Source organism: Paramormyrops kingsleyae, chromosome 8, assembly GCF_048594095.1.
Source record: "Paramormyrops kingsleyae isolate MSU_618 chromosome 8, PKINGS_0.4, whole genome shotgun sequence".
Taxonomy (NCBI): domain Eukaryota; kingdom Metazoa; phylum Chordata; class Actinopteri; order Osteoglossiformes; family Mormyridae; genus Paramormyrops; species Paramormyrops kingsleyae.
The window spans coordinates 16,937,710-16,959,844 of NC_132804.1; the positions used below are offsets into that span (position 1 = coordinate 16,937,710).

At 49.6% G+C, this 22,135-nt stretch overlaps 1 protein-coding gene across 3 annotated transcripts in view; it reads right to left on the bottom strand.

Moving 5' to 3' along the window:
- Positions 1–20,916, bottom strand: part of LOC111854313 (histone-lysine N-methyltransferase 2D-like) — a 33,211-nt gene extending 12,295 nt beyond the window's left edge. Inside the window, exons 1-37 of one of the 3 annotated variants that reach the window (XM_023832177.2) lie at positions 20,294–20,916; positions 16,896–16,980; positions 16,349–16,439; positions 15,619–15,821; positions 15,102–15,211; positions 14,719–14,881; positions 14,459–14,630; positions 13,830–13,944; positions 13,555–13,733; positions 12,993–13,153; positions 12,483–12,626; positions 11,447–12,246; positions 10,654–10,764; positions 9,704–9,817; positions 9,525–9,629; positions 8,948–9,129; positions 8,687–8,851; positions 8,494–8,603; positions 8,333–8,377; positions 8,070–8,234; positions 7,815–7,973; positions 6,957–7,088; positions 6,583–6,713; positions 6,359–6,479; positions 6,195–6,272; positions 6,015–6,098; positions 5,752–5,895; positions 5,462–5,546; positions 5,120–5,367; positions 4,939–5,012; positions 4,782–4,832; positions 3,216–4,655; positions 2,723–2,878; positions 2,505–2,638; positions 421–2,348; positions 208–331; positions 43–130 (exon numbers count right to left, since the gene is read on the bottom strand). In XM_023832177.2, coding sequence (XP_023687945.2) covers positions 43–130; positions 208–331; positions 421–2,348; positions 2,505–2,638; positions 2,723–2,878; positions 3,216–4,655; positions 4,782–4,832; positions 4,939–5,012; positions 5,120–5,367; positions 5,462–5,546; positions 5,752–5,895; positions 6,015–6,098; positions 6,195–6,272; positions 6,359–6,479; positions 6,583–6,713; positions 6,957–7,088; positions 7,815–7,973; positions 8,070–8,234; positions 8,333–8,377; positions 8,494–8,603; positions 8,687–8,851; positions 8,948–9,129; positions 9,525–9,629; positions 9,704–9,817; positions 10,654–10,764; positions 11,447–12,246; positions 12,483–12,626; positions 12,993–13,153; positions 13,555–13,733; positions 13,830–13,944; positions 14,459–14,630; positions 14,719–14,881; positions 15,102–15,211; positions 15,619–15,821; positions 16,349–16,439; positions 16,896–16,944 — 8,361 coding nt within the window. In that variant the 5' untranslated portion in view covers positions 16,945–16,980; positions 20,294–20,916. Of the gene's footprint in view, positions 1–42; positions 131–207; positions 332–420; positions 2,349–2,504; positions 2,639–2,722; positions 2,879–3,215; positions 4,656–4,781; positions 4,833–4,938; positions 5,013–5,119; positions 5,368–5,461; positions 5,547–5,751; positions 5,896–6,014; positions 6,099–6,194; positions 6,273–6,358; positions 6,480–6,582; positions 6,714–6,956; positions 7,089–7,814; positions 7,974–8,069; positions 8,235–8,332; positions 8,378–8,493; positions 8,604–8,686; positions 8,852–8,947; positions 9,130–9,524; positions 9,630–9,703; positions 9,818–10,653; positions 10,765–11,446; positions 12,247–12,482; positions 12,627–12,992; positions 13,154–13,554; positions 13,734–13,829; positions 13,945–14,458; positions 14,631–14,718; positions 14,882–15,101; positions 15,212–15,618; positions 15,822–16,348; positions 16,440–16,895; positions 16,981–17,576; positions 17,668–19,748; positions 19,848–20,293 lie in introns of those variants that run through there. The other 2 variants (XM_023832194.2, XM_023832185.2) reach the window with 2 other exon arrangements.
- Between the last annotated feature and the right edge of the window lie 1,219 nt (positions 20,917–22,135).

Consider the following 22,135-nt stretch of genomic DNA (forward strand, 5'->3'; position numbering starts at 1 on the left):
GCAGATCTGTGACTGAATAAAGGATTAGTAAATAAATGGTACCTTTGCAGACCCTGCTTGGAGCCTGCCTTGGGGATCTGTAGCACCTGGGGTCCTGGCCAGTCTCTGAGCCAGGAGAGACACTTGTTGTCTGAGAGAGAGTAAAGCACTGACATCAGTCACAAAACAAAGATAGAAAGTTGTCTTATTTTGAACAAGACCAAGTACCTATTGATGCCAGGTGGCACTCCGATGGGACTTTGAGCCATAACCCTTTTGATGCCCTTCAGTGCCACCATTTTTGCCTTTGCAATAGGATCCATGATGTCATCTGGTGCAAATTTGTCCAGATCTGCAACAAAGCATCAGAGGGTCAAGAATTCAGTTCCACGGCAAACAATGAACTAGACAACATAAAATACATTTTAAGAATTGAGTTACCTGTGTCTGGGAAGAAGGTGTTAGCCAGAGGTGGCTTTGCCAACTGTTGCTGCTGATGTGGACTGACAATCATTTGATGTCCTCCTGACTGCTGAGCCATGGGAAGATTAGGTGACGGGGGCACGGCTGCTCCCAAAAGCCTTGGCTGCTGCTGGGGTGGAAGTGAGTGTGGTCTGGGCACCACACCTGGCTGAAACTGTTGATTTATAAGCTCCTGTGGAAGTGAGTGGTGCTGCTGGGCCAGCAAAACTTGTGGGGTACCCTGAGAAAGGGGAGCTTGCTGTTGAGGGAGGGTGCTACGAAGGTGTGATGTTATCCCTCCCTGTTGAAGGGCACTCAATTGTTGCTGTTGTTGTTGCTGCTTCTGAAGCTCCTTCTTCTCATGCTCCAGAAGATCCTGGATTAGTAGGGGTAGCTCACTGGCTTCCAGAGAGCTTTCGACTTTGTCCAAATCTACAGCAGGAGAATGCTGCCCCCCTCCATCAGGTAGCCCCAGTGGGTCCTCATCCAGGTCTGAATGCAGATTGTCTGAGGGAAAGGAAATTGTGTCTGCAGGGAGATTAAATGGTAGACCTCCCAAAGGAACAGTCCCAAGAGAAGCAGACGTGTTTGGCAGCTGAGCAGCAAGCCCACAGTGGGGCTTGGCAGTGTTTGGTGACCCTCCTAATATCATGGAGACAGATTCTGACATCTCATCCTTTATGGCACCAGAAGGCAGCTGCTTTGGCTTAGGTCTGGTTTCATCCTCAAGGCCAGGCATCAAGCTGCTCTCCTCCAACTTAAGTGTCGGGAGACTCTGGGCCTCTGATGATTGGCTATTCTGTGTAGAAGGATGAGGAATGCTTGAGGAAGTCAACACTGGCTGTGGACCGCTGACTGACGTGCCTGATTTTAATGATTTCTGCTCTGTCAAATCCAGCTTTGGTTTGTCTTCCACCTTAACATCAGGAACCGAAGTGGAAGAGGCACCTGGGACTTCACTCTCAGCCTCTACCAACCGAAGCTGCTCAGAAAAGGTGTCCTTGGGATCTGCTTGATCAAGCTCAGGGTCAGTGTAGGCCAACAAGTCAAACTCGTCACACTTCAGCAAGTCATCCAGGTGTGGGTCAGTGGTTTCCAGATTGTCCAAATCATCGTCCCCCTTATCAGGGCCAAGGTCAAGTGTGGCAAGGTCATCAACATCCTCAGTGCCATCATCACCCCCGGTGCCCCCCAACCCTTTGGCATCAAATGGGTCATCAAGTTCAGCTGGCATGTCTAGGTGACAGGGCCTTATAGCCATTGGGTCTACAGAGGAAGCCTTTCGGTCTTCTCCAGTACCAGTCTGGGGGGCTGGTTTCTGGATGTGCATGCTGGACATACTTAGGTTTGGAGTAGAGGTGCTGAGTTGCTGCTGCTGGGGTTGGGGTGACTGCAAAGCGGCTTGCTGGGGCAGTACGGTGGCACATTGCTGCAAACCCAGCCCAGGATCTCTGACTGCCTCCACCTGAGGTGGGGTGGCAGCAGGCAGCAGCAGAGCTGGAGGAGCAGATAAAGAAGCATGTGGAAATGGGGCGCCCACGTCCTGCTGAGGTATGAACAAACGCGGCCGGGGCTGCACACCACGCGCCACGAACTGCGCTCCTGGAGGCACTCTCTGCATGTTGTGTCTCAGCTCGATAAATTGTGGAGGGGTTCCAGGCACAGGGCCTCCCTGTACAGCCTGAGCAGGAGGGCCAGTTGTCATGGCAAGGGTGCTGGAAATTCCCGGCATCCTCTGAATGTTAAGTGAATCACCAACAGAGGTAGACGAGTGGTGTCTCGTAGCTGCCGCCACCTCCACCACAGCTGGCTGCAGAAATCGCTGCGGAGTCGCACTTTGTCCTGGCCACTGGGCAGGTAACTGACCATGCAGGTGAAAGCCCTGGGGATTGTTTTGCCCTGTTTGTCTGCAGGGGAGGAAAATTTGCAAGCATTTGATAATATGGCACACAGAAACAAACATAGGTACAATTTAATACTGCAACACAGAAAAATAATGGGGTAAAGAATAATAGAAGACATTTCCTGCATGTTTCTTAGCATAAATAAAATAATGTTCATACCTAATGCCAATAGCGTCCGTTAATGCAGGCATCCCAGGAGGGATGGGACAACCGAGTTTTTCACCCATTGTGCTTACAGCAGCTTTCTTGCCCAACTCTGCAGCTGGATAACCAGCAACAAGAGCAGCTCTATCCTAAAATAGCAGAAACAAATCAGTGAAAGTTTTCCTATTATAGAAACAAGTATGGTACAGTCAACATGGCAGTTAGACCTGTACCTGGGGGTAAGGTGGGGGTGCTCGTTGACTTTTATCTGCTTGGTAGGGTGGCATGTTCTCTCCTGGCCAGGGGGTGGCGCTGTTATTGGCTGCAGCTGCTGCTTTCTCCTGTCGCAGGGAGTTTCTCTGCATTAACAACTCTCTTAATCTCTGTTTCTGCAAAGGGCAAGAACAGGGGAAAAAAGGGAACATGCTTCTGTTAGAGGAAGCGGTGGTCTTTGAGCCGTCTTAAATGAAAGCTGTGAGAAATACCTGAACCAAATATAATAAGGGATTCATAGTCCAGTTCCATTTTTATTTATTTATTTTTTTAACTTTGGCTGACTCTTCTCTAGCAATAAATTACTTAACACGCTTAGCAACTACTTAAGTCCCCTTTCATCATGTCAATATCATGTGGACCCAATTCCATAAACAGCATGTCCAAAAATTTTCCCCATATCAGAAGCCATACAGGTGCTTTTGACATTTGCCTATAAAAGTGATGCTTTACCTGTCGGTGCTTCTCCAGGTCCGACTGGCTTAGAGTGCCTGTCGCCAGGTCCTGACTCACGTGCAGCTCCTGCGGCTCCTGAGAGCCCGGTATGGCAGGGGTGCGAGGCACCTCTTGGGCTCGCATAGAAAAGGGTTCGGATGCCCCCGTTGGCGGCTGTAATCGCGAGGGGAAGCTGTCGGCACTCAACACCTGAGGCTGGGCGGGCTGGGGCTGAACTTGGGGAGGGCGGGATTCCCCAAAAGCCCCATGCACCTGAGTCGTTGCCCCTGGAAACACACCCATACTGGGATTACAGTTCAGCGCAGGGGGTCCAGGGGGCTTTCCTGAAAGGGGATCCCCAATGGAAGATAGAGGGGGTGCCACTGGAGGCAGCTGGCCAGGGAGAGTGGAGGCTGGAAAGCCCAGGTTGCCTTGTGGGGGAACCGAGGTTGGCCGGGGGGGTTTTTGCAGAGAAGCAAAGGGGTCGCAGGACTGGGGCCGCGAGGGAGGGCGAGAGTAAGGTTCAGGAGACTGGAAGCAGGGGGGGACAGGGGACTGCGTAGGAAAGGCTTCACTCGAAAGAGTGCCTGTGCTGAGGGGTGACTGAGGGCTGGCAGCCACTCTGGAGCTGGGGTCTGCCTGAGGTAGCAGAGGCCTCTGGGACAGAGGAGAGCAGCCATCCCCTGACTGTGGCCGAGGGGTGAGAGCAGGCTGAGCGTGGATGTCCGAAAAGGAGGCCGAGGGAGATTGGCGGAAGCTTTCAGAAAGGTGACTGGGTGAAGCACCAGGCAGGGGGCAGCCGGCGGGGTTGGTGGCATCGCCCTGTTGGGCCCGTGGTGTCATGGGGGTCTTGAACAGTCTGTCCCCTGACTCCAGCAAGCCAGTAGCGGAGCCAGAGATAACGTCTGCGCTCCCGGCAGAAGGAGCCCTACTGGGGGGGATACCAACCAGGTCAAGCTTCTGCTGTCCCATCCCACCTGGAGAAGCTGCAGACAGAGGGGATGGAGTACTGTGCTCTTGACGTCTCCCCCCCTTCTGACTACATGGAGGGTCTCCAAAGGGGGAGGAGTGTGGTGGAGAGAGCAGAGGGGAGCCCCCAGGGACTCTGTGCTGAGGGCTCTTGGGCAGGCTTGCTGGAGACCTACAGGAGCTGGGCTGCGTGTCCTGTGGGCCGGAGCAGCCCGGCTGACCCTGGGGGGCGAGCTGCAGGCCTGAAGGGGGTTTGCCTGAGGAAAGGGCCTGCAGTGGACTGCCAGCGGACTGAGGGTGTGGAGACTGGGGAGTAAGCGCAGAGAAAGGATCCACTGGGGTGCCGGCGCCAGGCATGACGGAGAAGGGGCTCTCCGCAGAGCTGGGCTGCGACGGAGTGGAAAGGGAGCCAGATAGTGGAGGGGGGATGTGGAGGTGCAGGTCAGGACGCTCCGTCTTCACGGACCGGCACAGCTGGACCTCAGATTGCTGCAGGGGTGGGGGGGGGGGGGGTAGCAGAGCAGAGTACATCAGCAGACACTCACAGCAGGGCTGCACTAATATCAAGCCCCTCCCAGAGACACAACCCCACCCCCTCCCCAGGGCATTTCTGACCTTCTGTGCCTTGCTGATTCGTTGGGCAGCCCGGTTGTCTTTGGCCTTTTGCTGTTGCAGCAAAGGTAGGAAGGATGGTTACGTGACATCACAGATGCCATGCGATACAGACAGAGCCAAATGCGACGGAAAAGCTGCAGGGAAAACTGCGCCTTACCAGAAAGGGCACCTTATCCGCAGCGGAAATCTTCCTCCACATCTTCATTATCTGTTTGCACCGACTGGACCAGTCTGTCAAGAGCAAATCAAGGGAGAAATCACCAGCTAAACCACAGCAGAGCCCAGCCTCCAGGTTAAGTGGTGTGTGCCATGTGCATGCTGTCTTCCGGTAGGCTAACCCGGGAAATCCTGCTTGAGACTGGGGAAGTTGAGGTTAGCGTAGAGCACCGGCGAGATGGTGGACAGCTCCCCCAGCTCCTCGTCTTTCTCCCAGCGTTGCAGGCTGCGCTGGCTGTAAGACAGGCCGTCGCCCTCCGGCTCTGTGGGTGTGGGGGGCGTGGAGGGCGTGGAGGGCAAGGCTGGGGTGGAAGGTGTCGCCCAGGTACTGTCCTCTCCATGGTCAGGGCTGAAGAAACCCGGCCGATCCCTAATAACGTCGGAACAAGAGGTGAGCTAACTGCCGGAATAGGGCGCAAGCAATCGGAAGGCCAACCAGGACTGTGCAGGATAAATGGTCTTACCGGCTGTCCAAAAACGGAGACTGGGAGAGCCCGGGGAAAGAATCCATCATGCCAGCAGAAGGCAGGGAGCTAGACAAAGAGCCTCCTGCATGGAGGTCACAGGGGTGCGTCAGGGCACAGTGTACAGCTCTCACATTACCACGGCAACCTCATTAAGACTCCCTGTGTCAAGACGTGCCGGTCAAGCAGCAGCACAAAGCATCACTCGCTGACCACACTTTGTGACATCCCAGTTAGCCCAGTCTCGCTCCCCATCATTCTCTCCCCCGACGCCCCATGGCCATCCAAACCTGGAGGAAGGCTTCGGCTGGGCTCACCCGGCCCCGGCTCCACGACGGCTCCCGCACTCCCCTGCTGGCCATCACCCAGGGCAGCCCCGTCTTGAACTCCAAGGACCTTCCGGAAGAACTGCTCTGAACTGAGACTGTCGCCACCTAGGGGAAAGTCAGGGCCACACGCGTGAGAGGAAAGCGGAGGTAAGTGACGGGTGCAAAGGAGGACAGCGCTGTTCGGGCACCCAAAGCCGCAGCTCGGCTGCAAGCAGGACTCTCACCCTCAGGCCTGTCAGAGCTACAGCTCTGTGCGACATGCGACGTCTGGTCCTTGGGAGACAAAGGTCCAACGGCACCAACATCAGCTGAAAGTTCACAAAGACAGCCGGTCAGACACTATCAAACTAGCCAGCAGTAATATCCATGTATGGTAAATAATGTTTTAAATAAGAGAAGCTCACCATCGGTATTTCCTTCGGCCTCTGAAAGGGGAGCACTCTGCTGCTTCAGGTTTGCCGTCACTCCTTCCTTTGCCTCAGCTGAAATTTCCCATATGAGGACAGTCACTTTAGGTTAGTTAGAGACGTTTTGTATGGAAAGCCGCCTTAGCCGTCTCACCCCTCACCTGATTCAGCCATTGCTGTAGTGGGTGGAGGCTGGAGTGGACCGTGAGCCTGCCTCTGACCAGCAGGGGGCAGCAGTGCTTTCTTGCTAAGATCCAGGAGGGTCTTGCCAAAAAAAGCCTCCTGTGTTAGCAGAGACAGAGAAGCTATCTAACCATACTTCAGTGGACACCGGCTGACCCACTGTCCACAGGACTGGCTCGGACACATCCTCCGTGCGACGTACCTGCAGGTACCCCGGGAACGCGTCTTCCAGCTTACTCTTCTTTCGGCCCCGGCGCTTTTTGGCCTGCTCCCCTTCCACCTCGGCCACCTTCAGGTCAGAGGGTGCGTTCGCAGGCGTGTCCGGATGAGCTCCTGAGCAAGTATGAAACATCCTCAATTTTACAGGCCCACTATAAAGGAGACAATGACCTCCAGGAACATCTAAAGCTGACATGTACCAGATGTCATTTTTGCACCGATTAGCATCTGTAATGCTGACCCGGTAACCAAAGACCAAACTTTGTTACTGAATAACAATATTTCACAACAAAGAACGACAAAGTGGAAGGAACGGTGAGACAGCAGCAGAGAGCAGACAGAAGCGCTCGGTTTAACCTGCTGTTAACTTGTCTTCATCAGTAGCCTTGTCTGCGTTCAGCCCATCCAATTCTCCAGCAGGGGGCACTGCTGGCCCCTTTTTCGCTCGGGGGTTAGACTTCCTCTGTCGCACCATAAACCCACCAATCCCTACAACCGATGAGAGGAACCATATTCAGGGATGCCAGATGACCCCACCCCAGAACACGGAGATGTGCGGGTCTCCTAGGCCAGTGATTCCCAACCGGGGGTACGCGTACCCCTAGTGGTACGCGAGCACATTACAGGGGGTACGTGGAAAAAATTTTAATATTTAATTTCCCTGATGATGGGTAAATATTATCAGCCATTCCATTAGCTGTGCCCTGGTATAGAAAGAAAATCTGTCTGGGATGTGTTGCTTAATGAGATCTATCAGAGCTTATCAAAGATAAGCAAGCTCAGGTGTCTCATTAAACTAAACTAAGTTGAATGATGAAAACAAAGTAAAACTGATATGGTTATTTATTTTTGTGTTTTGCTCCTGATGTTCTAAGTTTAAATGTCTGTTTAAAGGGGACTCATTCAGCTTTTGTTATAACAAAGGGAGGTTTATTTACTTTTTTTTAAATTTAGTATTTATTTTCAGATTTATCATTCACTTTCGTGGCAACATATATATTTATGTTAAATTTAAACTGAAAAGAATAAAATGCCCAATAATTAAATGTTCAAGTTATGGAGATTTAATAAAATGTTTTAAATTTGATAATCAGTTGTACGTTCTACTTTTATTGAATCATCAACACATTTGACAAAGGGGGTACTTGTGGTATGAGAAAATCTCTCAGGGGGTACACAATTCAAAAAAGGTTGGGAAACACTGTCCTAGGCTACCTGGCCTGTAGGGCTTCCTCTTCCTCTTCTTCCCATCGTCGGTCTCTTCCGCTCCCCCCTTCACTCCCTCTCCTTCTGCTGCCCCCTCAGGTCCGGGCTCCCGGTCAGGGCTGCCAGGGGCCGCCGCTTTGGGCTCACTTTCCATAGGTTCCCCACAACCTGCTCGAGGGAGGGTAGAGAGCAGGTTCCTCATCCAGGGTCACGCTTCAGGCAAAGTCTCTGAGCTGAACCTCTGAGCTGCAGACGCATACTCGCCTTCCCCCTTCTCCGCGTCCCCCTCGCCATCCTTCAGCTCCAGCCCGTCCAGAGTGCGGGAGCGTCGCTGTCGCCGCTTGGTCACTGGCGACAGAGCGATGCCGCGCAGCATGGACATACCCGTCTCTGTCAGCCAAACGCCCTCCAGGCGATAGAACTGCGGCTCTGAGAGGGAGACCCAGCACACATGCTCAGAACAACAACGTCGATAAGCTACGTCACCATCAGCGAATGAGAAACAAAAGCCTTTTAAAACCACAAACCTGGTTCCTTCACTTTCACTGGTGTCACCAGGGGTGGCTCCAACACTTAACAAAAGGAGAGAAAAACATTTAAGTTCATTTAAAAGACAAAATGACTCATCAAGAAGCATGCATCCTGTCTTCTAGCCGTTAGCATAGCTGCCCAGATGAAACCACGTTACCTGGGGGTTTGGGGACGTAGGGAGAGCAGGCAGTGCACACAAATCCCTCATCGGATGCCTGTTCCGCCTCGTCCTCGGTGTAGAGGCCCTCACACACGGCGTGCATCCACCTACGCAAAGGCAGAAGCCAGTCAGAGGGGGGCCCCGCCACTGGTGAATTCCTTGAGCCCTAGCGCGATGGGCCCCCACCCACCGGTCGCAGTGTTGGCACTGCATGAGCAGCTCCTCCTCCATGAAGTTCTCGCGGCACACGGGGCAGGAGACGAGGCTGGCACAGGGGCCGCAGTGCGTGTAGTTGTTCTGCCACTCGCAGTGGAAGCCAGGTGAGCTAGCCCCGCACTGCATGCAGCACACGCACCTGCAGGCAGGGGACGGGGCAGAGCACAGCAGACCATCACAGAACCGTTAGCATAGCAACTACTTTGGATTTGGATTCACGCCTCCGATCACGCACCATTTGCACTTCCAGCCGCCCTTGGGCACAGTGTGCAGTGGGGGGTCCAAGCAGTAAGTGTGGTAGCTGACGTCACAGTCGTCGCACAGCAGCAGCCGGGCAGGGTCTGAGGCCTTGCCGCACACCTCGCACACGATGCACTCCAGGCAACGCCAGCCTTTGCTCAGCATCATCTTGGAGATCTGCACACGGCAAATAAATGTCACAAGGGGGCGCCACATGCAGCCATGCGACAAGATTAAAAAAAAAAAAAAAAAACATTAATCAAAGACTCACACAGCAACAATTAAACCAAGACCTACGAAGTAAAGTCCCGAGAACAGGAGCTCTGACAGGAGAGTTTACTATAAGCATACTGTTGGGAAAAACAAAAACATTCTGTTCATTTATGCTGACTGAATGATGGGAGCATGGAAGGGGATCCAGGTCCCTTCGGTCCTTGGGGACCCGCAACCCATCCATGATTTTGGTGCCTGCCAGCTCCCTGCCAGACTGTCTGCAGGTCCCTGAGGACCGGCTTGAGAAATACCACCTTAGGGCAACGGACACACGAAACGCTGGGACCACGGCGACACACCTTGCTGTTAACGCAGTAGGGATGGTAGCACTGGGCACACTGGGCACATGCCAGAAGCTGTCCCTCGACTCCGCGTCCGAAACTGCCACAAACCACGCACATGTCCTGGGGGGAGGGGGCACGACGTCAGCTATGCCGAAACCAGGCTAGAGTGGACGTCCGAGGACTACATTGGGTACCTGCTGCAGGACAAATTTGTCCGTGTTGGAGAAGAGCACCACGGTGTTCTGCATAGTGTCATCCTCTTCCTCCTCTTCATCTTTACCCAGGCCAGTGTCTGTGTCCATGCTTTGCTGGGAAACCATAGGATTCATGAAATTTCACGACGGAACCACACATTATAATGCACTCATTTGGAATGATTATATCTATTATGCATTAGAAATGCCTTCATACAGCTGTTCAGGACTCGTTCAGGTTAAGCAGCTCACCATGACACTCAAACCACATAGCATTCTGGTTACCAGCTCAGGTCCTGCTGCCCTGATCACACTATGCTACTGATGGTCTGGTTAAGACACAGCTACAGTTACAGCAGCTCCCATAGCTATTCCAGCTAATGCAAGGCTGTCAAGGAGGAGACATGGAGGCCACAGCAAGTCAGAGGTATGGCTCCTGTCTCTCCCTGGTGACTTTCAGCAGCATGCACCGCAGCTTCGCTCTGAAACGCAATGCCTTCGCGTGTTCCCTCCCCCCAAGCCGAATTCGATCAGCTACCAATTTACCGTATCCACGCATCAGGACACGATAAAAGCAAAAAGAACATGGAGCCGCCGATCTGGGCTGAATCTATTACAATGAAATCAGAGAAGATGAAACAAAACCAAGGCCAACCCACAGCACAACCCACACCCTATACCCAGGGATGCAAAGGAGAATAAGGAAAGTGAAAGTTTAGTAGGAAAGCCTAAATAAAGAGAAAGCAACCCCTTAAGTAAGGCATCAAAATGTAATATACGAGTGAATACATTGTTAATAACATTAACACTTGCAGACACAGAAGTAATAAATTTGCAAATTGCAATGTATCTGATGATTATGATGCACATGGATCACCATGCACACATTGCCTCAAATGGCCACACACTACCAGTGTGTTCAAAGACAACGCATCCATGCATAAGCTCACCAGGAAGGCCTCAATGCAGGAGGCCATGGCCTTCAGCCGTGAGCGACCTCGGCCCCGGCCGCTCGCACTGCCCCGCGGCCGCCGTTTCCCTGGGAAACTGCTGCCACGGCCCTGGAGGGCATAGAGCACAGGGCAGAGTGAAACCCCATAAGCAACTGAGAGGGGAAACCATCATTTAAAAGCTGAGAATACAGTAATACACACAAACACCAACCCTAAAAGCTCAGCCAAAATCCAACCCGTGATTCCATTCTGCACTAGGGATGAACCTGTTACCAGTTTCATGGTAAAATTCCCAACAGCTAGTATATTACTGTTTCAATTTTTAATTATCATTAAAACTGATTACTACACTTTGGAAAATTCATGTAAAATACTGTCCACCATCAACCAAAGTTAGCAGCAGAGTCAGACACAGGCAGACAGAGTCAGTCGCAGGCAGACAGTCAGTCGCAGGCAGACAGAGTCAGCATGTAACCTGGGTTTGTTTAGTGTCAGTGACACATGGTGGAAGGCAGTGACAGCACTCCAGAGATTTTTAATATTGATGCACATTTGATCTGGTTTTTACGTTTACAAAAGTTATTTTGATGTTTATGCAAACAAAAATTACATACTGGTGCTAATTTTATTTGTGGTGTTTTTTAACATTTTCAGCACATTTTAACAATACCACGATAATCCTGATAACCATGCTAATTTTGGTTTTGATTTTAAATTTTCATACCGTTTTGTCTATTTTATACCTTCTAATGAATCAATATTAATATTTAAATAATCTGTTATTCAGTACCTGCTTGACGCGAGAGCGACCAGGAGAGCCTCTCCGTTTGACTTTGTCCCCATCGGAATTCAGGGCATCAAAGGGCAACGAGTCGTCAGTCTCTGTAAGCAAGGAGTCTGACTTGGACCTTCCCGTCTGCCCCAGGCCAAGTTCCGCGGACAGAGACTGGCAATCGGGCTCCCCAGGGGAGCCCAGGAATCCACTGCTGCTGCCATCTCCATGGCTCAGGTTGGACATCTCATCCAGGAGGAGTTCCTGCTTGGATCCCATTTCCTGGGACTCTGGCTCTATTTTCACCTCACCATGCATCTCCTCTGCGGGCCCCGCACACTCATCCATTGCCTCTTCCGACAGGGTATTTTCAGGAACCGTGTCAGATGGAGGGACCTCATCCACAGAAGAAGGAGGGCTAGTCCTTGGTTCTGCCTCAGGTAGAGTGTGAGGTTCAGTCTCGACCCCTTCCATTGGAAGGTACTCCAGATCCTGGGTGGCCATGGGAGGGGTTTGGGGGTGAGGGGATTCCCCAGCAGGAGGCTCATTTGGAGTCAAACCCTCAGTGACACCTGTATCTCTTTCCTCCACTGACAGCTGTTCCATAGTGAGGCTCTCTGTCTCCTCCTGCTCTTTACATTCTTCTTCCACCAAGCCCTCAGCTCCTGGCTCAGCCTGGACCTTTGCTGCAGAACTCAGGGCAGGAGGTCGGGAGTCACTGGGGAGCTCATTCTGAGATGCCACATCTCTTTCACCAGCCACAGGAACAGGACAAGGCCCAGCCTCCAAGTGCCCAACCTCTTCACCACTGAACTCCACTTAATAAAGAGAAAGGAAAGGGAAATTCAGATTAGGCTGCTGAAGCGAGAGCAGATACTTACAGGCCAGGCACGTAGGCTGTAAGGTAAAAGGGAGAGTGACTTCCTCCCCAGCATGTACACACGCTGTGAGCTCCTCCGCTACCTGCTATAGGTAATCCAGCATGTTCTCAGGCCATATTCCCCCAACAGAGTCATTATATCCTGAGCAGGATGCTGTTAGAACCCTGGTTTACCTGGAGGCTCAGGTGAGAGGGGGGGCTGCTCTGTGGGCCCCACTGCCACCTCACGCTCAGGCTCCTCTGCTGCTGAAGGCTGCTCCTCGTGCTCCTCCACACGCTGCTCCACACACTTCTCCTCCTCAGTGGTGCTCTCCAGGCCTGCAAAACAAGACAAAGAAATAAATGTTGGTTATCACAACTCAAAAACAGCCTTTGTTTTGTTTGCACCTCAGTAAAAGTGCTATATTTAAAACACAGGCTAAAAATCAAAGAACTTTTTTTAGAGCTAGAAGAATGCGTCACCCATTAATGCCAACCGAGACCAACAGGAGGACATTTCAGAACCACAGGAGGCTACAGCAGGACCTCAGAACCCAGCCCCTTATCCAACTGCTGCAGCATTACAACTGCAGCATTAGAGCACTTGGGGAAAATGGACCCAAATACCATTTAATGAGCTCTGGCATTGCTGAAGACCACCGGCCACTTTATCTTACACTTACAGACAAAAGGCTGGGGAATTACCTGGATCCAAGGGCTCAGATGGCATCGCGGCCTCAGACTCTCCTTCAAGCGGAGCGCAAGCTGCACGGGCCTCCACCACAGGTCCCAGCTGCCGGCAGCGGTGGCACGTGTAGGTCCCCTCCACAGGGCCCGGCTGGGACGCACACTGCATGTGTACCGACCTAAAAGCAAAGGACGGATGAGAGGAGGTAGGAAGGTACAGTAGGTAGGTCATAGTTGGATATTTAATGCCATGTCAGCATCTCTGACTATCTCATGGCAAGAACTAGGGTCAGTCAATAACAATTCACACAGAGATAGGAACCAGATAAAATTTGATGTACACAGATACAAGAAGTTTTTGTTAATAAACAAATAGCAGGACAAGCTTAATATGAGATAAAAATGATAATGTCACAAAGGAGGGTTTTATTAGAAACGACTTGCAATGTAGCATCAGAGAATCGCTGTGTAATGGCACGACAGGCAGAGCAGTGCAGTAAAATATGCCTTATCGACAGAGGGAGACAGGGGAGTCAGACCCGTGCGGTTGAGGGGCGAGCGGCACCCACGGATCACTGACCTGCCGCAGGCCTGGCAGGGGTGCAGGCCGGTCGGGGACTCGGGGCCCTGGTCGCAAACACAGCAGGCCAGGCTGCGGCGCACATGACAGCCACCACACACGCTGTACTTTTCAAACCACTGCACCGATCCGGACAGGGCGGAGCCCCGGGAGCCACAGACGCTGCATACCCGACACCTCTGGGGGAGAGAGACACCAGGCGGGGGCTTCATTAAATCCACAGCGGGCCGCCTGTCGCAACACGGGAGGCAAGTGTAACGCAGGCCGCGACTGACCCGGCACTTCCAAGGGTCTGAGGGAAGAGACTCCATGGCAGGCTCTAGGCAGAAGGTGTGGTAGCCCTTATCGCAGGCGTCACAGACCAGCATCATGGAGTCCTCCCCGGGCTGCCTGTGGATGCACGACGCACAGAGCGTTCACTTCCACCCAGCAGAGCCAGACAAGTCACAAAAAAAAGCATCGGTTACCTGAAATAACTTGAGAAGATCAACTAAACAGCCAGCATCATGTCTGCACGTCCCTGCATTTCCTGTACAATCACTCTGCGTTTAGCGATAACCTTGGTTAGCGGCCATTTGCAAATACAGCGGTAATAAAAAAATACATTTTCTAACCAATGTGTGCATTTACGGCTAAATTTCACACATCTGACAGCAACGCACGCCAGAGTAAGAGAGATCCTTGAGCTAGGCTGTACAAAGCGATGCTAAAAATGGTCATTCCTAAGCTACCGTGATACATACTTAGCAACCTTTTCACTTAACAATTTGGCTGTTGGAATCGACCTCGGTCACTAATCGAGGAGCAGTTGTATACAAACCTCTTCAAACGCCGCTCCACCTTAAATGCCATCCTGAATAAACAGGCATGCTGTGCTGATGCACACACTGCCACATGGGCTCACCTGCAGGTCTGGCACACCTTGCACTCAGGGCACTGCCAACCGGAGCGCTGCAGTGGGGTGGCGCTGATCTCCAGGCAACCCGCGTGGTAGTGCTGCCCGCAGCCCGTGCAGAAGAGCAGGCTGGGCAACTCCCCCGCAGAGTCGCAAACAGCGCAGCGTGACTCCTCACCCGCTGGGTCGTGCCAAGAGGTGATCCGTTAGAGGGGAACGGAAAAAAAAAAGCGGCCACGCGGAAGGCCGAAGCAGATCCTTGCACCTACCCAATTCGGCCATCTTGTCTATGTGCTCCGGACAGAGGAGAGCCAGCAGCTTCATGGACTGGAAAGAGCCGCTGGCCGCCGAGCAGGGGAAGTGGTAAAAACGTGAGCAACCTTCCGCCCTGCACCTTATGGTAGCACCCAGCCTTTTACAGTATTCACATCGCTGCAAAACAAGGAGCAGAGCCTTAGCAGCGAAGCCTTGGCAACCCTGCATCATCACCCTTGATCCGTTTCAAACACAGTGACTGCTTCCTTCCTTAATGGTGCATTTACATTCTCCATTCACGCTGTACCAATGCATAATGAGTAGACCTCATAGGTGTACAGTTATCAAAAAAAAAAAAAAAAAAACCCCAAAGTCCCCACATCACCCCCCATCCAACCTGTCGTATCCCTGAGATGACCGCTCTATCCACACCCTCCAGCTGCTGATCGCCCGTCAGCTTCACCTCCTCCGACCAGACGGCACAGCAGTAGTGCACCCAGCAGTGCCCTGTGATGCCCGCAGGTGCAGGGAGAGTATAAGCAGTGATAATGCGGCACATCATAAAAAGTATATACAGGACATTTCAGGTAATGTTCATAAGTAAATGAAGCAAAAAAAAAGGAGAATCACAATGGCACAAAGTTATTACAATGGCACAGCTGTCACATGAGAAGACACCTGTGACATGGATTAAAAAGCCACTGCCGATTAGGTACGTATGTACTTATGCACACGCAGACAGACGGAAGAAATTCACATTCATAGCCAGGTTAACAAACTGGGGAATTTCACCAAAGGAGTCCAAACCCACATCCTTGAGGAGGCCCCCTGACTATAGTGACACATAGAATGACGCGCAGGCAAACAGCAGGACCAAGTCACCGGTCCCCAAAGTTATCCATCTGCCGACTGACCATTTTCGTCGAACAACGAAGTGGTATTGATGTGGTCAGGGAATCCGATGGAGGACAGATCATCATCGCCAGCCGGCAGGGGAGCAGCAGCAGGGCTCTCGAGTGGGGACCAGAGGAGAGAGGGCCCCCAGCGCCGGAGCTCCCGCTGGCCATGCAAACTCCGCTCATCACAGTTACAAAGTGCACAGGCCCTGCCGATTTCCCTGTAAACATAAATCAAAGACGCCTCAGTGTTTGCTGCCATCATGATACTTTCCACGTTCTCTCTTCAATCTAGTGCAATCAAATGCTATTTGTGCCTAGAAACGTTCCACTATACATATTATCAGTTACGCAAACCACAGCTGGAGAAGCGAGTGCCGACTGGACTAGGGAACACGCCCCACTGCCAATAACTGGCAACCTGCAAACCCCAGAAAGATTTCTGCGGTCCTTGTACAACTGCCAAAAGAGATACCTTGGCAGACAAATACTGCACCCTCTCCCCAGCAACAGCAACACTGGAGGGAAATTTACTGAGCCAATGTGAATCCTCCTAATCTGTTTTATAAGAAGATATTAAACTGAATACAACCCAAGCATTATTGACGTTTTATTTCCATTTACCAGTAAGATAGTAGGACAACACGTATTTGAACACTCTAAAACTACTTGAATTATATAGAGGCAGCTAAATGCAAAATAAACGCCTTAATCTTGTTTACTGAACATCTGGCACCCAGGTACTTACGCAGTGGCACTAGAAGCTTCCGTGGTTCTTTCTGGGGGTTCTGGGTCTCCATCAGGGGGAGCAGGCTTCTCTGGAGGTGCGCTGCCATCAACTAGAGGGTGCAAAATGGGATTAAAGAAAAAAACGAAACAGCATGCAACAGCTATACGCACTGTACAATTTAATCATTTTACTTTTGGCTTCATGCAGGACTGTAACCCTCCAGACTACTGGGGGTAAATTTATGGATTTGTGGTTTAGTTTTAATGATTGAAAATTTAATTCAAATGGTCGTAAAGCTTTTGTAAAATCCAAACCCCAGAGACCTCTAATGCCCATATGGTGACCTTTTTAAGCCAATCTGAAACCATGTTCAAAAATCCTGAGATACGTAATATTTTTGCCATGTTCTGTTGTCGTGTTATAGAAACCCTCTATTGTACAAAAAAATCTGCTATTATCAAGCTAGGCTAGTCCCAGGTGTGTAAACGGGAACCTGTTATAGTTCTGCTTCCACATAGAAAACAATCACTATACATTTGAAAAAACACCTGTACTGACTGCTTACCTGCCGATTCGGAATCATTCTCCTCGCAGTTGGATTTCTGGTTGTCCATCCCTTCTCCCGGTACAGCTCTGTCCTACACAGAGACCTAAAAAAAGCACCATCACTCCGCATGAGACTGGAGTTTATTTAGGGTGACCAAACGAAATAATACATTTTAATGGCATCTCTTTAAAATGCAACTACCATTTAATGCTTCAGTTATTACCACCAATTAAAAGTTGGCTACTCGGGTTTAACATATATTGTTCATATGGTTAAAGTTCTCTAAAGAGATTTTTGTTCTCTCTTTTAAATATCTACTTAACAACCATGACAATGAACAGTTTAAAAAGAACCCTCAATCTGTACCAGTTATTCTTTTAAATGCAATATTTATGCAATGAATACACTGCATAACATGAATTCGCCAACTTCCTTTCCCAGTAACGTCTTTCGTCTAATATACATAACACGCCGTATAACCACCATAAAAGTTGATTAAAGACATTGTGTCGTTCTTCTGCTGCGTCTGTCAACTGAAGGAAAGAACTCTACAATCCTTTGCCTCGTCACAAAACAGATTTTTACTACAAAACTACAAAAAAAGAGAACGGTATTTAAAACTGCTACAGGTGAATACCATTACAAATTGTTATCCGTTTGCTAATAATCAACAGCAAATGAAATTTTAAAACAACATACCGGTGCATATCATAATAAATCAAAATTTCCTTAAGTAAAACAAACAACACGGATACAAAGGGAATACAACTTCCGTGTCCGTCATTTCCTGTGAAGTCCGGGTATTTGTGGTGAAACAACCAGGTGCGTTATGGTTCCGATGCAAAACAAGACTTACACTCAAGCGCGTCAGATACCGCTCCTTTCATGACGAAAAGTAACGGCGAGAAACATTTATGAAAATCGATTACTTATTTGTTCAGAAATGCCATCTGATAGTACTAACCTAATATTTTACACTCATCGGTCTTTAATTTTCACACACCTACGATAAATAAACAGGCTAGGAAACGCCCCTCTCCACCCTTGCAGGTTTTGCCTTTCCCTGCTACACGTATAAAACCAAGACCGCTGACAGGTATTAACGTGATATTTTGTTAAGGAAAATTGATTTGTAAAGCGATAACCATCAGCATTGAATGCTAACTTTACAATACATAAATCTTTGTGATACTTTAGGTAAAGCATATATATATTAGATTTAAATTGATTATATATTAATTTCCTCTGAGTAAAACAAACCCCTAATGAGTCTATTTTTATATGCCATATTAGATGGCGCACAGAGATTCTGATATACTTTAAGTAGATAGCAAAGCATCTCATAGGAAATAAGCGGGTGGTTATAGATCTGTGGCCGTGCGGCGGAAAGTCATGGGTTCGAATCCTTTGACCCGCAGAGTTGTCATATCACTGTTGGGCTCTTGAACAAAGCCCTTAATCTTAACTGGTCCCATTGCGCTGGGTGCAGTCGAACCCTGGTTTTTCACCACAAGCTTTACTCACTTGTACGTCGCCTTGGAGACGTGCATCTCGCAAGCAAATAAATGTAGCGATATAACAGTTAAAATGTATCTAGAGTATTTTATACAGTCATATATTTAACCTTCAGAAAAAAATAACAGCTGCTTTAATTAAAACAGCGTGACACCAAAGAATGAAACCCTAATATTTTTTTCCAACACTGGACACAATCGTGATTGTCCAACAGGAATGCTTCTTATCTAAACTCTTATTGGACAGTCATGACTTCTAGTTGAAATTAACCCAACTAACTGAAAAATCCTGCTTCGTGGAACACCCCTCAGGTCTGATAGAAGAGATTATCAAATGTATTTCTCATTGTGCTTTCAGTTTCCCCATGATACATTATAGCAAATCATCTCGTAGGCGCTTACAGTTATTAATGGACAACGAAATTAAATTATCCAAGGATGAAGTCCAAACAATTACCTCTTCCCCAGTCTGATCGGAGTATCCCGTAAAACCAATCGAACAACTTATATTATAAAGTATGTTAAAGCCCCATTATGTATAGAAACTAAAGCAAAGAAACAATGACAGCTGTTTTAATGTTGGAATAACTGCTCAGCACGGCTATCGTCCTTATTCCAAATCCAGTGGATGGAAATAAATTAAACATGCAAACTCTAGCTTATTTAAGATACATTAAATAGGACGAAGAAGAGGCTAAAAAGCACGAGGAACTCCGCCATCTGGACCTTAATTTAATGAGAAAAATGTCCCTTCAACCATTTCTCGCCTAATTGAAAATTTAGGCCAAAAGCAATAGGCAAAAAACTAAAGAAACCACATTATGCTTTTACTATTTTACCGGAGCGGGACGACATTAAACGAGCACACAGTGCTAGGAGGCATTAATATTAACGCAAATAAACAACAGAGGTTTTAAAAACTTAACTAGTTAACTAGTGTTATGCAGCAACACCGACACGCCCCCACCCAGGGGTATTTAACCAGCTGGCGCGGCAGTGTTAATTAGTGGTTCATGAACGCCTGGCGTAAAACAAAAGAACCCTCCCCCCCCCCAATTAAAATGGAGATACGATATTTCGGAGAGGCCTGTATTAAATGAATCCAGGCGAAAGATACTTAAACAAGCGTGTAGCGAAGCAGCCAGCTAAACGTTGTTTGAAGTCTCCTTAAACATGAATCGAAATTGTTAAAGTTACTGCATATTTTTGTTAAGTGCAAGTGTCACTGTAGCCAATGCTAACTGGCAATTCAAGCGTAAAAGATTAAAAATAAAGCAGACAGAGCCGATCGGCCTGGCGTTTTTGTGGAGTGTTAGTTTCGGTACGGTTAAAATAAGCCCAGGCGCCAGGACATCACCGTTGATGGTACGAAGCGGACCCGGCTGCGCATTCCAGCGCGCCGCTGGCTTTTAGCAACGCGGGTCAGCCCGTTAGCCGCCCGACTTCGGTCGATGCTTAACCTAGTAGCCAGTCGCTTCGAGCTGAAGCCAGCTAACCAAGGACACCAGGCAGCCGATGTCGCCTGCCTTCGACCAGAACTGGTGGGAACGGGGGGGAGGGGAGGGAAAAAGAAATCAGAAGTTGATCGCAACCACTAAGTTGGCATCCAGCTAGCTGGCTAGCCGGTTAGCCTGTCGTCCCGGTCGCGCGGCGGCTTAGGTGACCGGGAGCCGCCGCGCGGGTGACGGTCAGCGACAGCGCGCGCCCGGTTTCCACGTATTCGCCGCTCGTGCGCAGTTTAACCGAAGGCTACCCGCAGTCCATAGCCATCGCCTTTCAAAAACAAAAAGACTTAACAGCCAACTACTTACCTAACCAGTTTAAACAATTATATGATACGTTGTAGATACTAAGACTACACTTGTTTACTTAAGTGAGCTGTCGAATTATAAGGCAACTCACCTTTTTAATTAGTGTGGTTCTACCGCACTCGGGTCCTTCTAGGCAGCCGCATCCGAACAGTCCTTCCGAAATAACCGGCTTACAGCTTCCATCTGTTAAAGTGCGAGACCCCGGGGGAGAAGCGCTCTTCTAGCTCACCGGCTAGCAAAGGTTACATGTCAGAACTGCTATCTGGTGGGCAGGCCCGCCCGGCAGAATAATGCTTCCAGCGGCTCTTGGTGTCGATTCGGGCCGGACTTCAGGCGCAAATCTCTGCTCCGATGCGTCGCAGACGACGCCGCCGCGTCCGAGTTGCAGTAGCCGGCTGGCTAGCTAGCTACGTCGCTAGCTAACCACACAAATGCAAGGAGCTCCCACATATTATTTTCAATCCGCACGAAAATTGCGTCCTCTCTCGTTGTATTGAGCGCCCAGATATGAGGAGTATACTTTGGGTTTTACATCCAACTTCATTCGCGCTTCGTGTTTTTCCGTACACCCAGTGCGATTCCCATTCTAAAAATACTCCTTTCGCTGCAGAGCCAATCCCCCTCCCCACATACAAACTACAGCCATGGAATCGGAATATTATCGGCATCCAGTGGCGAATTGCAAATGCTGCCGTTGCTCTCTGCCCCGCCACATGGGGGCGTGCACTGGGCTGCATCGCCACACTGGGGAAGGGGGCGGTGTTTCTGGATGGGAAATGGAGGAAGGGTTGAAAGTCCTGAATGGATATCTCAACTCGCTTGGCGCCACTTGTTTTCACACACCACATGTCGACACGCTATAAATATATTCTTGGCCAGGTGCATAAGTGTAACTACAAGCGACCGTTGTCGTATTAGGGGCAGTTTGCAGATCTGTTCGGTCCTGACTGATATATTATTCGGAAGCAAGTGATTGTTAGAGCTGGTGAAAGACGTGTGTGAGGGAATTGCCGAAAAGATATTATATTCTATGCGGGATCGGTGTGTTATTCGACGTGGCTTTAATCCCGTAGGAGTCTGTACGAAGGCGGACCAGCTCTGCACGGAAACCGAGCACAACGTAGGGGTCGGTGAGCCAAGCCGGAGGCACTCATGTTTTGGCCGAGCCATTTCCAATAACCTATATACAGACACTCCGTGTTTCTCATACACACATTTTAGAATATCTAGAATTCCTCTCAAAGTACTGGGCTATGACTTCTATATCGATTAAATGCGAACTTGTTTATTAACTTATCATTTTGATTGTAAGGTATAACATCTTAATATTTATTCATGTGTTTGTATAATTATCTATTGAATTTGAAATATGCCGACGTTATACGCAGAAAATACACGCTTAATTACCCTAAATGAGAGACGCGAAGTGGGTTAGATTAAAGATTTATTGTGATGCGTAAAATACAACCCTTAACAGTTTATGAAACCAAGCGATAAAAGACCCTTTTCATATTATTTCTCACAAACATGTTACCTAGCTGGCTTTGACAGAGGTGTTTATGAACCTAATACAAATGTTACGCTACTAAGAAACCCCGCCACCTCGCTTGTCTGATCAACTGGGTCACATTGTGTCCACATGGCGATGACAATAGTATATTTAACCCTTTGGGACAAAAAACAACAACACGGTCACATGTGGCGGAAATGAGGTTTCTTCGCAGGTTGGCTCTCTTCTCTACTCTTCATGTTTGGATGAGGAGTTCGGAGACCTGGGGGGACCTCGCAGTGGATCGAGGGGAGTCAGCCGAGGTGATACGACCATCTTATAAAGATACCACCTGGACGTTCCCAAGGGACTCCTTCCAGGACTCCCCAGGGGGAATATGTTTCCCAGCTGGCTTGGAACTGTCCAGGGATGGGCCAGACCGAC